Source organism: Varroa jacobsoni, unplaced genomic scaffold (genome assembly GCF_002532875.2).
Source record: "Varroa jacobsoni isolate VJ856 unplaced genomic scaffold, vjacob_1.0 scaffold_1236, whole genome shotgun sequence".
NCBI classification, from domain to species: Eukaryota; Metazoa; Arthropoda; class Arachnida; order Mesostigmata; family Varroidae; genus Varroa; species Varroa jacobsoni.
This window is the reverse complement of record NW_019214138.1, coordinates 74439-91876: the sequence shown is the minus strand read 5'-3', so window position 1 is coordinate 91876 and position 17438 is coordinate 74439. Positions and strand designations below refer to the sequence as shown.

At 39.3% G+C, this 17438-nt stretch overlaps 2 protein-coding genes across 9 annotated transcripts in view; both read right to left on the bottom strand.

The window, feature by feature from the left end:
- Positions 1 to 641: 641 nt before the first annotated feature.
- Positions 642 to 17438, bottom strand: part of LOC111267890 (rho family-interacting cell polarization regulator 2) — a 76606-nt gene continuing 59809 nt past the window's right edge. For 6 of the 8 annotated variants that reach the window (XM_022846455.2, XM_086971489.1, XM_022846456.2 and 3 more), the window contains 8 exons: positions 15851 to 16006; positions 5651 to 5750; positions 4785 to 5016; positions 4278 to 4475; positions 3628 to 3857; positions 3294 to 3381; positions 2833 to 3075; positions 642 to 2534 (listed from right to left, as the gene is read on the bottom strand). In XM_022846455.2, the coding sequence (XP_022702190.1) occupies positions 2043 to 2534; positions 2833 to 3075; positions 3294 to 3381; positions 3628 to 3857; positions 4278 to 4475; positions 4785 to 5016; positions 5651 to 5750; positions 15851 to 16006 (1739 nt within the window). In that variant the 3' untranslated portion in view covers positions 642 to 2042. Of the gene's footprint in view, positions 2535 to 2832; positions 3076 to 3293; positions 3382 to 3627; positions 3858 to 4277; positions 4476 to 4784; positions 5017 to 5650; positions 5751 to 7449; positions 7818 to 12459; positions 12846 to 15850; positions 16007 to 17438 lie in introns of those variants that run through there. The other 2 variants (XM_022846458.2, XM_022846459.2) reach the window with 2 other exon arrangements.
- Pex19 (peroxisomal biogenesis factor 19) lies at positions 8928 to 10740 on the bottom strand. The gene has a single exon (XM_022846463.2). It carries the CDS (start codon positions 10208 to 10210, stop codon positions 9278 to 9280), a length of 933 nt encoding a protein of 310 aa, XP_022702198.1. The 5' UTR covers positions 10211 to 10740; the 3' UTR covers positions 8928 to 9277.

Here is a 17438-nt window from a genome sequence, read left to right as displayed (position 1 = left end):
CGAACTCGAGCTCTCATATTATGATCTCCCAGGTTCACCAGCTGAGCTACCCGGAACATGCCAACCATCAGATATCTAAGATACGATGTAAAATGCTGCATAGTAGTTAATTTTGTTACAGAGATCGCTTTTCATTGGAATTTTAATCCAGGACCACTCGCGTCCTAAGCGAGAATCATATTCGTAGAGCTCAAAACCGACACAACTCCACCGCCCCTATGAAAACAGACATCAAAATTTACAGCTTCGTTTAAATATATTTCTAGGTTGCCTCAAGACCTGAATTCAGGTATACATACATACCTAACAGTGGTATCGGACGCAAAATCCCAAAACATTCATCATCAAGGTCAAAAGAGAAGGTAAAAAGACAAAATACTTGATAAAACAAGGGAATCTTAACAAAAACAACACAGTTTTACGATAATCTTTAATTTGTAAGTCATAAGAAGTGCTCATGTGTTGTAACTTAGTAATAAATACCCGTGCATTTAGTCTAAACCAGTTCTCTAAAAAAAATAGACTTTACCTGTTAGCGATCGTCAAACATCATAATAAAGCAACCACGAAGTAGACGAACGATAGTAACAATAAGCAGAAAACCTAAAAAATAACTGCTAGTTTAATACATTTAATACAAGTTCTATTGTTTTTCTTATACAAGCCTGTACAGGTTTATTTATGCTTTCATACAGTCCAGTACGTATTCTGCCCATTTACGTGGTTTTTACTACCGCCTATGGACTTTTTTGCATGGCCACTTGTCCGCAAAACGCGTCGACTAGAAGTCTCTTTTGTATTCCTCTCTACGGACCGGGCTCTGCTTTCAGTAGTAGTGTTACAAAATTGGGTTCGGCCATGTAGATGCCCCTCGGTAATTACGTTGGGTGCAGTCCAAAATCGAATTCGTTGTCAAATCGAATTAGAAGTGCAATACAACGTTTGAAGACAGTCATCTTTGGCAACGATTCACCATCGAGTTAGATTTATGAATAGCTTACAGTTTTGCCATACCGCTATACGAAGACAACATAATTATATAGCTGGATAAAGGAACAAAGCTATTTTTTCGCCAATATTTACGCATCCAGTAGGAAGTGATAGACAAAAAATTGCCTCCTCTTAATGACACTATGCTTCATTTATCATTTGTACATGTGATCGCAATATCGAACCTATCGTACACTAGGAAACGCAATTCCGCATAAAAATATTGCCAAACAGAGAATGTTCAAATTGCGGTTGAGAGATACACATTTCCTATTTTTGGTTCCGACTATGTATAACCATATATAACAATGAAAATAGATGAATTATTAGTTCAACCAGAATATGTCATATTGCCAATGGTCTCAAAGTACCGCCGTTCAATGTTATTGTATTAGGCAAAAAGCAGAAGTCAGTTTGACATATGCGTCCTAGTATAATATTCCAAAAAAGAAGGCTTACCAATTACGATCACGATTCGCCACGATTCGATTTATCAGGCACGTCAGCGGACACGCAAGAAAGCAGAAAATTTGGTCCGAGATAAATATAGCATATAACAGTATTCACAGATATATTGGCTATTCTTGATTTTCAGATATTCATTAATCATTATCATATCATTACACACTTATCCACAAGGCGCAATATCTAAAAGAAACAATTGTTCCCGTCCGAATTTTACCATGGCAACATTACAATGTACGAAAGTACAATGCTACTGTTACCATTAGCTCATATGCGGCGATAGCTACCGCATGTTAACTAGCAATAAGTAAACGGGGTCTTTTTAAAATAAGGCTCTATTCAGTTTCATTACGCTTGTGAATCTAATAGAACTCTATGAATACTCCACAAAATTCCTACCCTATGCGCAAGGTCGCCACCTTCATCATCGTACACAATTATCTTGCATTTCTTTTTCACTATGTATGATCTCTTATTCATACAGTGAATCTACAATTATCATTATTATTGTTTCTATGATTATATTCAATCCTATGTATGCGTTACACGGATCCTGTTTTTTGTAGAAAGGTTTTTCGGGTCAAGATTCAAAGGCGGTACGAAATAGTGGAGTCATATCCGTTAACAATGTGCGTGTCTGTTCGGAACGGCGGCGCTTCGTTGGACCGCTGCTGGAACGGCGATATAGGACGACGGTGCTGCGGTAGGCTGGATTCCTGATTCGGAGCTGTGGCTTTACAGAGATTAGTACCGAATCGATTGACGCCAACTCCTATAGTTGGTGACCCCGACTGCAGTTGCTGTTGTTGCATTGACCCTGTTTGCCGTGGCCGATAGTCGCGCAGTTGCTGCCGCCGTTGTTCCAGTGACTGCTCTAATTCTTTCTGATATTGAGGCTGATACATGGGTACCACATTTGGAGACTGAGGATATGATTGTGGTAGCTGGTATTCTCTAGAGCCTGAGGGACTAGCTCTTGGATGAGATGACGTCGATGGTGGGACGCGATGAGGACGGTTGAATGCCTGAGTGTGGCCTCGTAATAAATCAACAGCCTCGTTCGACGCTGGTCGCCGACACTGAATACAGATCAACAAACACGAATACGACTAAGAAAACCGATTTTACGACCCTAGGCCATGACAATGTGATAAGATGAACGTTTCGTGTACGAGAACAGGTTATGCTAAGTTTTGTTTGCAAAAACAGGATTAATGTAATTTGGCTGTGACGAACAGAAATGTGCTTGTGCCACATGCAAATGCGTAGGAAAGGGTACATATTGGAGCGGCTTTGGATGCTGAAGCTAATCGAGGACAGCATTTAAGTTCCAGTAAGATACCACAGATATACTTTTATATAGATATATAATAATACTTGTTGCGAAAGCTGTTGTAAAGCCGCTGCAGAGGGGGGCGGCGGAAAGGGTGGTGGCATTGGCGACACGTTTCGTGAATGTCCGACGCCTGAGTCCATATCGTCCTGTTCGTCAAGGAAAGAAAACGCCTCGAGGGCATCTTCGACGCCCCGAAGGGACCCGCTAGCCGATGAAGCGTCAGTGCCTGCTCTGGAGGCGACAGGAGACTTGCTAGCATACCCACTCGACGGTGGAGTGGGCGGCTAAACGTATACAAAATGAACAAATAGAAAAAACAAATATTTAGGAAACATCTTTGGCGTCATCGAACCATTTCCAAGTTGTCTGTCAAATAATTTTCACTAAAGTATTTGAAAGTATTTCCAAGTATGTGGGCACTGGATCATCTTTTTGTGTTTTAAAGTTACAGTGATAAAAGATGAGTAAAATTTCGATAAAATGTTGTCTCTTAAATAATGACCAGTCCACTTTGGTTGATAAGGTAGGCGGATACGGGTCTGCTTCGCTTCGAGATAGTATCGCTTAACTCTTCTGTTCCATGCAGAGGGCTGTAAGCAAACGTTCGACAGACGATTAAATTAAATGACAGAAGTATGCTAATTTTAGCCGCCTGCTGCGGGATACATTATCAAGTTACTTACTTACCCAGAAGAAACTTGCAACAGATTGGCTTTTACGCTTCTTGTAAGAATTGCATAGTGCTTTATTTGTTCAGTTATATTAATATTCAAAATAAATTTGAATTGAAGAATATTTTAAATAATGATTCAGCTGTTTCCAGGACAAGCACTTACTTCCAAACGACAACAAGCTCTAGCTGCAGACTTCCACTCGTACCAAATTTGACGTTCATCGTTTGCGCTTGAGCACGCATCAGTTTCGGGACCTCGCAGATGCGCTCACCCAGTTGCACACTTCGGCCTAAACCTTTTAGTTCGACTGCCTTAATCCGGAGATGATACCATGAACTTAATCGAAACTGCGCTTCACGATTATCCCAGGTTTGAGCTCCACTCTTTCCAATCTGTCACATTCACATTTAGTATTGAAGTAAAATGTTCTTTAATTTTTAAAGTTTTAAGTTGGCTTGCTACTAGCGGCTTCTCAAACTACCATTGGCAACCATGAACAAATGCCTATATTATTGATTAGGTCCTGTCGGTCATCACTCAAGGCTGGTTGTAAAGAAAAATATTACCTTTCTAGACTGATTTATTACCGTTTGTCACCGGCTGGAAGCATTTTTTACATTGGCTACGGACACCTTGTGTTTAGTTAAACTTAGTTTTTAATAGGTAAAGATTGACTAACTTAAATTATGAAGGTGGTAGAATGCATGATATAAAAAATGAGAATTTCTATGTCATGCATCGTCCTAAAAGGACACCAATTTCTAGGTAACGTCATTTGTGGCCAGAGCGAATTCACAGGGAGTAACATGCACCTTTCCACGCGTCTTCCATTTTTTTTCTCCATGTCGAATAGTAATGAGGAATTGGTCCCCTGGACAAACTCTAGCAAAGCCTTGCATAGCATTAATCTGTAGATGTAGGCTGCCCAGACATTTGGTCTCCAGCTGTGATTCGATCATCTTCATTGTCATTTCACACTCCCTGTACGTGTTTCGGATACCTTTCAACGCCTGTAAGAGTTCAATTAACATTAATTAAATTTAAAAAAAAATGTTTGTTAAAGACTGCGTATGTACAAATATTCTTGGTGGTATGAATCAGTAATAACATCGTTAATTATCGGCAGTATTTATTTAGCGTAAGCAAATTATTTCAAGTAGAACCTAACTAAGTCCCTATTGCTAATGTAGGAATAGGACTCCATTATGCGCTTCTGAATTGGGTGTTCAATGATGTTAATGAACTTTTCCCAAAAGCCAAACTAGAACAGACTGAACTCTTTGTTGCTATTCAATTTGTTCTATTGAACGTACACGTACCTTTTCTCGTGTTCTGCCTAGCGACGAGGTGACGAATGCGCGACCCATTTCACTAGCCCCATCCCGCAGCTGCTTCTGAACAAGGTAGCGATTGCGCAATCGTTCGACCTCATCATATTGGGCCTCCAGTCGCTGAACATATTGCGAGGCAACAAAAGCAATTTTGGGGGAATTTCCCCTAGATGACATCTCCGCTGTGCGAATATCTTCGCTAGTAACATCCATGCAGTCCCTGCATAAACAACAAAAGATAACTTCGCTAATTGGAGCATAAATAAAAAATATAAATTAATAAAAATAAAATATCAAAAAAGTGAACGTAAAAGAGATGAAAATCCTTTATGCGTATGCTAAGCAACTAAGTAAATAAATTAATGTCTTTTATGTCCGGTACCTCTGTCCTTAAGCATTGGTTCTTTTGGCTTGCCATTCACCAGAACAACGGGCGAAATGCGCTTAGACCAGAATTTTAATTTGTACTAACGACAGCCTAGTTCTTATACGCAGTTGGGCTCGAATTTAGAGATTTTTTTTTCTGTACACCGCCATATACGCTAGAGATTATTGGTATAGACTTCTTGTTGACGTAAGATTGTATATTTATAACCAATTCGACATAATTAATACAATAATTACGTGCATACAACGCATTGAATCTAAATCAGCTTTCGGGACAACAAAGAGCTTAAATCTTTCGAACCCCTAAAATAAAGACTTAGGTTAGGTGTAACCTAGTTTACTGCAGTTAACACGAAGAAAAACCTCTAAAAATGTCTCAGTTCCTATGTAAAATAGCAGTTTTAGACAAAGGATCAACTAGCTATTTCATAACCTACATAAGCCATTCTGTATCCTGTCTAACTTACGCAAGTCCATCGAGCACAGCTTCGAACAATTCACACGTTCGCTCTGGATGGGGTATAAGTTTATTGTGATATCGGCCGAGTGTGCCGCCACTGCCGCCGCCTATAACCACGGACATTTCGCGCAGTGTTAGAAAACAGAACAAAAAGACAAAACAACAACAGTAACACAACGGAAAATCTGCAAGAGCGCTCTGTTGGATCAGACTCTTTCGAAATCAGTAAATATTATTAAACCACAACTCATTACACAAAAATTACACCGCCCCCTAACAATAAGATCCAACAATTTAAGCCGTCAACAACTGAAGTTTCATTATGTATATATAAAGTGAATAATTTGTTAAGTAGCATACTTATTACTACGTAAAAGATAAGTGAACTCTGTATTAAGGAGAGTCGTACACGCTGCTACTGCTCTATATTGATGTTGCTATTCCACTAATTATACACTAACTACGCTCTGGCGAAATCAACGCTTGCGACTACAGTTAAAATGAGAATTGTTTCTTAACAGCAATTGTTGTCTACGATAGCCAGTCTGGCGCTGCTGAACGTTAACGCTGACTTGAGATTTATGTAGATGTGCTTAGGTTTGGTAGACAAGCATGTGGACACTACACCGGTATGGGGATCTACGTACAGTAGCGTCGACACTTATCTGATGGTCAGGCGGTTACTTATTATTGGCCATTGGTATAATCTGACGGTCAACAATTTAGTTAAATATAAAGGCCTACAAAGGGGTCTACGCTAATATATGCATACGCTAAGCACTACATAGACGAGTTCGAATGAGGTTGAAAGCGAACATATAGTTATCTAAGGAGCCGGAACTCAATGAAAAAAGAGGAGACTACATTTGAATACAGTTAGATAGCTTACGGGTTTACAATACTAACTGAATATCTATATAGGTAATAAAGCGTAACCGTTCTAGTTGCTGATTATTAGCATTGTTCTGTATATAAGTGGGACTCGATGCTAGTTTTACATACTCGTAATACACCAGAAGTGAAGTAGGCAAGGTTGGCTTGTCACAAGCTAGAGAAAATTAAAGCACAACTAGCGTCAAGGACCGTGAGGCCTAAGAATTGTTTACTATTCAAGGAGTCAGTCATGTCATAAAAGATACATTTTTCGAATATAATATAAATATTCCAGTTTTACGTCCAAAACTGTGTCAACAATGCATCAAACGGCTGACCTCACACGCGAAGCAAACGTCCGTACTTCCATTTAAAAAGTGCATTACTTAGCTTGTCTATAAGATCATTGAGGATAGATGCCTACATTTTTGCTGAGGGTAAGAATGCAAATGCAACCATTAAGTGTAATTGATATATCAATGATCCGAAGTTCCAAATAAATACCCCACTTTGAGTTGACGCTGTTATCGGCAACAGCAACATGGCAAACGCTTACATATAATGTAGAATGTTAACTTTTTAATATCCTATTTCAGCTATCAACTAATACAGTTGATTGCTTACCTTAATTTCTTCCTGGGCAAAAATATCTGATTTCATCTACATATTTAATATTTGATACTGTAAGTAAAGGTTTATTAGCCTGTCATTTTCTTTTGCTAAATTTAGTTTACTAAGTTGGGGCAATAAAGTAAATGATATTTACAATTACCGACAAACTTGTGGTACGCACACACCAAAAATACGGCTGTCTGCAGAAAATCACGTACAGAGTGAGACCTATTAACATGAAGATTTAGTGCTTATTAAAGATAGGACGTGATTGCAGAATACATTTTACTAGAATCTGAGCGTGCATGACTTGTTGCTTACCTTTCATTCTTATTATTCAGCGTCCTGTGGGCGATATTTTACTATTATATTGCGTACCGATAGGCCGGGAAGCACTTCAGGCGTAGAGAAACTTGATTTATCTGAATCCGCCTTGCGCTTGTGCGCTAGCGTTTTTTTTTTTCAGTAAATGGTTCAATTTGCAAAGATTCTTCGTTTTAAAAAATAGGATTTTCGTGAAACACAAAAAAACGTTTGCCAGTACCATAATGTGCCTAAGATATATAGCGTCTCGATATATTGGAGTACAAAGCCTGATTTGTATTTCCATGCCCTTCGTTCATTTACCATTCCAATGATGCTGTTGCGGGTGTTTGCGTGATATCAGGAAAAACAGTAAATATTTTCCACGTTTGAACAAATTCTAAAATCACCCAGCCCATATAATTAGATCACCGGAAAATTCATTTTAATTAAGCCGCCTGTGTAATAGATCGAAGAGAACAACACATCTTTAAAGAAAATAGCGGCCAGCTTTTCTGTTTATTATCTCGTTTGCTTATTCTCACTTAATATACTAGTTTTGTTACATATTTTTTTCACATAATTCGTGTATTTTTAATTAGAATGTAGAAGCACATCTTAATAATAATCATCATCATATTTATCATCATTCTTGTGCGTAAGTCGGTTTTTCTGTGAAATTTGCAGTTGCTAGGTACATAGCCTCCTGTCAGCTGTACTGTTCAACATTCATTACTAAATCGGCTCCACCACTCATTGGTTTGATAGCTGGCCCCAATAGTTCACAATCGTGCACTTTGTACAAATTAGCATAATATTATAATCAATCAAATTCACCCTTAATATATATGTCTCAGGCTCTGCTAGAACCTGGCACAAATATACAAGCAGCTTCTGCCTGAGGAGAATCGCAGTCGGGGAGAAATTCCCGTGTTCCATCTGATTTCAGATCGGCAGAAAAGCTGCAAAATAACATACACTACGCATTTCCCTTATCTCCCGTTACTTGATGTGGAAAGTTTCCAAGCTCATATAAAGGCACTATGCAGAGTTAGTCCACCGGGAACGACATCATAAATCCGAAATGTTTCGGGTTTTTAATAAAACAAAAACACGGTCAAGCAGAAGGTCTCAATTTATAGAGTGCGTACCGCTATATTTTAGTTCGTGTTGGCGTTTTTTTGCGCAAAAATAAATGCAAAACACCAAGCCGAACAAATTTACTTGCATGGCGGGTTATGTTTGTTAACATAACGTGATCACTAGTCTGCGTCAGTTGACGTATACACAGTTCTATAATCGCGCATGTCAAGCTTCCAGCCCTTTCATTATCCTTACAGAATTGTTGTGGTTCTTACAACAAATGTAGGGTAGCGAGTCATCCATTAATATCATCTCCTCCATATCCAATCGACATACATTAGTTATTATTAAACACATTTCATACTCATACGCTCATTTACGCGATCACACGCAACAAACAACCGCAACGTGTCTCAATTTAGATAATACCATTTTATTTGTATGTAACTTGGTGTTTAACATTAAGTATTTTCGAGCACTAGCTCTCTAATTTCTCTGATCCACCGACGCACTCCGGCATCTCTTTAATGATTTTAACAAATCAAATAACAACACCAATTGCGACGAATCACCGTCAGATTTTACACAGACTTGTATAATTACTGTGTTTTTTTTTGTTTAAAAAAATCCCTTTAATGAGTCATCTCAAAGAGCAATTAGCTACAGCCACGTGACCGTAGCGTTTGTTTTTTTTTTTTACTTTTCAAAGCAGAATTACTCTTTAGTATTACTTTATTGTGTCCCGTTGCAGCTGCTACGTTAACTACTGTTGACTACACTCAGGCGGCGGAGTTGGCATATTCGGTAACTGTCCCGACGGAACACCCGGAACGACTTCTCCAGTTTCTATGAGTTCTGCCGGAGGATTACCACACTTCTGCATTTCCTGCATCAGCTCAAGAATTTTTTCGAATCGTTCCTTCCGGATGTCGTGACTATCCGCGTCGTTTTCTTCATCGAACGTTTCACACACCTTAACCATAATTTCCAACTGCTTCTCGTAGCGAACGATGTCTGTTGTCGGCGTTTTGTCACGATTTTCGACCAACCACTTCGGGTACTTTTCGGTTAAATCCTTCAGTGCCGGATACAAGAGTTCTTTCGAGAGTAGATTCTGCATGACTCCTTGCATCATCTGCATAAAGCCTCCGACATCATCACTGCTGCCTGCGGCACTATCTCCACCGCCGAAGCCTAAGCTACCCAGAAGTTTATCTAGGTCAAGCATGCGATAACTGCCGCCGTCATTAATGCTCTCAGCTGGTGGCAGGGATTGCTGAATGGCCCTCGTGATTGTGTCCAACGTTTCCTGGAATGTCGATGAAGAGTCCGACTCATTTGTGGCGCTAGGTGTCTTCGACGCTGGCTGAGCAATGTTACTCAACGACTCCTGAAACAACGGATTTTGATCCATAATTTTTTTCATAATTTCTTCAATTTCCGTCTTCCATGCAGCGCTCTCGTCTTCTGGGACAGAGCCTGCGTCATTGTTGGCCGTGCCTCCTCCACTTTGTGCCACACTTTTGGCTGCGTCTACTTCCGAAGCTACTGGCATTGCACCATCAGCCAGGGGCTGTTTTTGAACGCTTTCAGCGGCAGCCGCACTCATTAGTTGCGTTTTCGGCTTGTCGAAGTCATCCAAAGCCGAATCAAGAAGCTTATCCAGATCCTTGTCTACGCTTTCACATTTAGCCATCGTTTTTTGGTTTGCTCTCGGTCTATGCCGCGACAGAATTTCTATCGCGGAAGTGTCAAGCTAGCACCACTACACAAAAGGTTGATTCGTCTTGTATTTTACACTTAAAAAAAAACTTCAAATTAATGGTATATGGATTCTCGTCACTTCCTAATAGTGTCACATAGAAGAAGAGCCCGTCTGTTCCTACTTTGATTATAACTCTATATTTGCCAGACAGGCTGGTTGACCATGGACAGTATATGTCTAACTAGTAAAAACAATGGTCACTTTTGCTCGGATCGTGTCTCTCTGCGTATTGCAAAAATTCCTAAAACAATACACAGTCCGTTTCGGTGCACGTTTATCGTTGCTAAACAGATGACAACTACCGGAAGTCTTCCCAGCAAAAGAAACTTCGTTCGTTCCAGCGGAGATTTTTAGAACAACCAATCAAATCGTCTGTTTGGCTGGCCCCTGGCTCGCAGCCTGGTGCTGACCGCAACGTCGTGAGCAGACAAGCTAATATTTGACCAGCTGTTGTTAAACGCAGTTGATCGTCTGTGTTGCCGATCCGCACCACTTCCTTGGAACTTCTTGCCACGTCGCGCTGCAGTCGACACGAATAAAAACAGACGGATGAACGCATTCGCACTTGCTTTGAAGGCAAAAGGAACGCTTGGGCGGTTCGCCAGTCGAAGTGTTCGTTGATAAAGAGCAGCAACACTATTTTAGCTAATAGCATTTTGACAGGAGTGTTATTGTTAGAAGGGTTATGCTCACAAGAAGATTTCATCGTTAGTTGGAAACACGAAGCCCATTGGTCAATTAGTTCATACACCAGTCTGACTGGTAAAAACATGAGTTCATCTTTACAAGCTTAACAGGTCTTCCAAGATTTACGCGCTTAAAATCTGCTCGTAAATGAGCCAGGTGCGTTTTCTGATACTTTTCAGCCAATAACATTTTGATATTATTTCTGATACCATTTCTGTAGTTGGCTATTATCATATAGCATTGCAACTTGAATCACCAAGTGTCGTTACCAAATCGTTAGAGATATTGTCTGAAAGACACTGCTGAACATACGTTAAATTAAAAAAAAAGTTAAAGAATAAAAAATAAGAAATAAAAATTTAAGAAAATACGAAAAATGTAATTGGAATTTTATCCTGTTCCATAAATACATACGTTATATTTAACTGAAGTACATTCTAAATGTAATATTTTTTGAGACAAATTTTGTTGTCACTTCAAAAGTTCCTAAATGGCAGTATGCAACCACGATGATTTCAGCACTGGAGATGGAAATTTTCACGATTCCGTCACAGCAAATCTGATTTCGACTTTGTCCGCCAGCCACCTTACTCAGCTTTGTCAAAAAAATTTGCATCGAGATATCATTAAGCCCCTGTGAGAATACAACGGACCGGTGACTTCGAACGGATAAATAACTTTTCCTTCTTCGGTGTCCGTTTAAAGGACCGACTTGATTAGAGCAGATACATGTACTATTTACGCGATATATCTAGATACACAGTATAGTTGAGTGTTTACGTGCTCGGTGAGCTCGGTTACTACTAGAACAGCATTACTTTTCTACCTGCTGGAGGTTGGATAGCTTACGCTGGTTTAAAAAGGTTTACCTCTACTATTCATCACTGCATACCAACAAAAGCAAGTTACATACAAGGGCTTGTTACTGATATCTGCATCAACGTCAAAGTTTTCTATGGATATATCGCCAATGTGGAAACCACCGCATTAAGATGAGATAAAATTATCGTTTTCGCACAGCTGAAGGATATACATCTATCAAAAATAACTGATTGGATCAAATATGGCTTGATAATTATCTATCGGATAAGACAATGGTATATGGATAGGGACATATTATTTTATTTATAATAAATAATGACGCACGTTTAGTTCGGTTACGTTACTAGTGCTATTACACTCTGTTGCGACGAGTCACTAATTTCTATTAATGGAGCATGGACCGTTGAGCATTTAGCTCACTAGCTGGATCTTAATAAGCTATTTATATATCTTGTTGTTGCATGAAGTGCATTTTCAAATCAAAATACACTTTCAATTGTCAAAAGATTATATTGCATGGTCGAAGGTCAGATCCGGAACTCACTGGAAGTTCGGGTTATATGCAACAGGGGGAGTAAAATACCAAAAAATGAAGAAAAATGTTTCACCCGACCTCAGTCATTAATAAATTAGGTGACGTAGGTTTGATAATAGATATATGATAAATTTACCTGTGATGTTGTCAAGCTGCAACTGTGACCAAGTTACATCGACGGCCGGTCTATTCAAGCGACCTTGCTGGAATTTCTTCAACCAGCGCATGTTCCTGAATCAAGCAGCAGCTCGGCGCGAAAATACGAAAATCACATTGCAGCTATGCTTTGCTTTTACTGCAGGTGGACGGTACAATCACAAAATTCGTGAAAGCGAGGCGCAGACGGGAGAATGATCACTGCACTCTAAATGGAAGCTTTCTCGTTTTCACAGAGTATTGCATACTCGATTGCCTTTCAGAGCAGATCTAACGTATTAATGCAACTTACGAGTGCGAGCCGAAGAGCCGCATCACGAAGTCTTGATCCATGGAGCATATGGCATACTACTATGGTAGATAACAGTTTGTCACATTTACAATCTAGCAGTAGTTTTGAAGCTCGTCAAATCATGCTAGTCTAATCGCATTTGAATTAGAAGCGAAGTGCTTGTCGTCAATAATGAAGCCTCCGTTCAATGAGCCAATTACGCATTTAACTTTCCGTGCGTCTCCTTGGAGAATGCCGCACAATAGGACAGAAACGAGTCAAACATTTGGACGTTCTCAGGAACCAATTTCAACCGATATATATATTCACATAACAAACTAACTTCATTAGATGTAACGAGTCCAGATGATGAAAATCTTTCGAGATTCCCAGAGAAAGATTGCGTAGAAGATATCCATGTCTCCAAGTTTGAAGTAACACTCAGCAGTAATCACTGACCTCAGCGGCCGACAACGGCTCGGTATCATTGTCGCCGTCGTCTTGTGTAACGTCATTGTTTTCTCCAATCGCGCAGTTGTTCTTGTGTAAAAGGACCGCTCTCCACGTTACGAATATTAGCGGCTCAGTTTTGGGGCCAGAATACATGCCACAGTTGCTGGCAGGTTGGCTTTCGTATGATAGGTACACAAGAACTATCGTCACCATATAACACTTTTCTTAAGCACATTAGCAGTGCATTATTAAATCAGCACATTTCATTAAAAAAGTTTGCCCCTCCATTTAGCATCTAGGCAATAGTAGGTGCGGCGACATACAACGAACTCTGTGCTTAGTGCCATAAAGCGGCGTATATATACATATGTATGTATATATAGACCAAACTGGAGATGCTGACGCAAACTAGCGCTCCCGTACCATTCAGTACTATTATGGTATTACGAGTAATTCAAACCGCAAACGATAGAGATAGATAAGCATAATATAGACCGGCACTATTTGAGGTTTCCTCTGGATCTGGTGCTGGTACTAGCGACTACTATAGTTAGTATCTAATTCAGCTAAATACTATCCAAACTGGAATTATACATACCTTTTTTTCACGAACGCACATCCCCGCGCTGTAATAAGTAGTGACAGTAGGCCCATACAGAATGACAATGCTCGTATTTCTTTATGGCATTTAATAACCAGAGCGTTGTAGGAATGATAATGGAGGCGTTGCACGGCAAACACTATTGAGAAGATCAGGGAACTATGTATGTGAGCGAAAATCGTCTATGTTTATCTATTGAGCGTCATAATTGAAGATCCCTCTACCACAGATACAAAACTGGATGCCTTGTCATTTGTCTTTTTCTGTCTGGCTTATATGTAAGGCCGTACAGAACAGAGCCGCAGACTGCGGTCAGTTGGTAAGCGCGATTCCTTGGTCTCTCATAGATTACGTTCTCGACATCCCTGACCAAAAACATGCAAATAGTAGACTTTGATGGGGCTGGCTAAAGATGTTAATAATTGACAACACAAACACCATACAGTACAGATACGGGGAGACTGTTCTGGTCAGCTCATGGCCTACAGAGACTGTTCGTAGTAATTGGCTGTATGCATTTGAAGAAAAAATGTCTTAATCACCATCGTAAACATGCTAAATAGATAGATTCATCAAATGGAGTCTGTTAACACAACATCGCCCTGGTAATACTTGGTTTATATTATCATAACATATAGGAATTGAATGTACGAGAGCTTTCAAGGCAATCCTAAAGAGAAAGATCAAATTGCTGTCCTGCCAGAAGCGGGCACAGGTCGACATTATATTAGGTTGTTACAAGCAAATCCGGCGTGCTTTCAAATTAAATAACTTTTGCGCGCCGCTAGCAGACAAAATGTGATTGATAAATACTCCGGTCCCCTAGAAACCATCGAATGCAAACCGGTTGACTTTAGTACAGAATATATTAACTTAGAAGGAAAAGCATGTCAGATGTCAACGTTTACTTATCAAATTTTTGTTCCTTGGAGGCCACCGCACAACGAAAATGCACTAAAGCTTGGTGAAGACGTTAGGCAATGAGATGTGATTTATCTTATAATGAATGCACGGTACGTGAATGAGGAAAACGTTTTAAGGACGAACACTGACGCTTTGAAAGCCAGCGAGAAGATGACCAGATGTGGGCACCAGAAGGACGAAAATGCATTGCCGCCATTGAACAGGGTTTTCACGAAAGCTTGAAGTTTGAGAGCTCTGTTGACCAAAACTGACATTTCACCTGTGATATGTGACAGAATTATACCCCAAATACTGAAAGTGCGGCAATAATGGCGGAGTAAAAGCTTTTCTGTGAATTGACTCCAGGCTAGTAGTGTCATTTACGACAATTCAGTCAACAAAAAGAAAGCCCTCTGGAGCTCACGGTAGTCATAGACGATGCATTCTCAATCTCTGCCGCCAGCTGGAGAAAGACAAGGCAACCCTAAATGAAGCCCGCAATCTCCGCTTCTTCAAGAGGCTCATGGGTGGTTGGTACGGCAATTGAAAGCACGCAGTCTAGATACTTAATGACAATGTCAGCCTCCATTGCCATTGCTCAATTACTTCCTGGATTGAGTAAAAAGTATACAATATTGGCTTTAACCCGTTTATTCTCCTGATTCGAATTCATCTGATTACGGAGCTTGTCGTGCTCAAAAAGGCCAAGAAGGAAAAAAGATTTTAGAAAAAATACATATACGATGCGAATGGTAGGTATGTACTTATCTGGAAGTTGTCAGAGCGCTGAGGAATTATTGCAAAAAATACAGGGGTATGCCTTTAACACATATTACTCTAGCTTAACTAGTTCTGAAGTCATTGCATTTTAAAGTTCGCCGGATCCGCTTCTGATTACTCAATGCATTAAAGACTTTGATATATTATTAAATGATTAACAAATTATGGACGCTTTTTCTTTTTTTTTGTATTGCAACAAAGGAAAACTCATAATATGTGCCATAGTTAACATTATTATTACTTCCAAGAATCGCGTGTTTTATGCGTGCTAGTTCTAATTGTCTATTTTTCGAATTGGATCCGGCGTCAATTTACCACGTTTATTCTAGTAAGCTTTAACGAAATGTGCAGGACAAAAATTACCTTCATCGTAGTTGCTTCGAAGAGAGAGTGACGAAGCGAACGATTTTGATCGATGTAGCGAGGATCCTCCGAGGGTCACCCCGCTCGGAGGGACAGTCCCGTTCGAATCATATAAGCTACTCAGGCGATTTGCGCTCGAACTCCGTACGGACATGCCTGAAACGGGAAGAATTAAGTGAACGCACACAAACATACAGTTTGTAAATTACCTTTTCTAAAAAAAAAAAAACTTTTCTAAAATTTCCTGATAGAGGGATATCGGTATTGATAGATTTCAGTTGTTAGAAAAAGTGTATATGATACGGGTTTTCGTTGGTTAACGCTGCTGCACTGATTTACAATAATTACAAACAAAAATGATATATCTATATATATATATATATACATAAAGGAGTATAGAGGGTTTCTGTTTGTCTGCTAGCGTGTGGCAAGAGAAGACATTGTGAGTTATGAGAAAAATCCTAAGGCTCAGATTCTTTGATTGCACTACCATTCAATCGATATCGATTGATTGCATTTTATTCGGTGTGAGTTTTTCAATAATAAGCAGCATCGTATTTATTAATTTTCGGAATTTTATTACTAATAGTTAAAGATTTTAATGTTCAGTGTAGGATGTGTTTAGAAAACAAAATCTTCTTGTCATATTGCTATATTCATTTCGTTTTGATTAAGCCTAACTTGTTGAGTACGCTTCACCCCCACTGTAAAGCCACTAAAGGTCTCTTTGTTTAAAACAGAAATATGTTAAATGTTTAATAGCATCTCTCTCAGATCCTACAAAGAACGACTCGTTTTTCATACAGTAATGCTCTGAACGATATCAGGAATGACAGCTTTTAGTACTGATGTTGTAAGACAACTGAGAATCTGTATATCTGACGCGTAAACATGGCGGACCTCTGCATGTTATACATAATATATATATGTATATATATTCGACTTGTAGTGTCTTTAGTAGTGAACTTTGAATGGAATTGTTATACAACGGTTATATAGTTTTTTTCATTAGGTATTCAACGTATTCTTGGCGTTTATTGTTCAGTTGGATATCTAATTTATTTTTATTAGTGTAAGATTAGCGATAAACAATAAATAGGGACCTTTTGCCTTGACAATTACATAATTGACGATCCTAGACCCTGACTGTAACCTTTGTACAGCACACTTTAAGTCACATGTATGGTTCTTCATGTTGGACGTTGTTTTGAAAATGTTGTATGAACATAAACAACGTCTAGAACCGAACGCGTTCAGACTTTTTGTCCCAAGAGCCCTTTACCTTTCTTATGCTTCGATGAATAGAAACAGACTGTTCAAATGTGATCTGCATCATGTAACATACAAATGCAGCATACAGAAAAATTCCGTTAGCGGTACGGCACGTCATGACGCGTGATGGATAGGGAAATATGCAAGGGTAAGAACATTTGCACGTATTTGAGGCTAAAAATAAATTCTATGTGGTCTGAATATTGGGATCAGCTTGCGATTACAGAATTGGAGGGGGATTCAAATTTTAGATATAAGCTTTTAAAATTTATCCATAATGAATCATAGAACTAAATGCTTAAAACCTGTAGTCAGT

Coding starts and splice junctions, on each gene's coding strand:
- Pex19 (XM_022846463.2), bottom strand. CDS start 10,210: ATGGCTAAATGTGAAAGCGTAGACAAGGATCTGGATAAGCTTCTTGAT.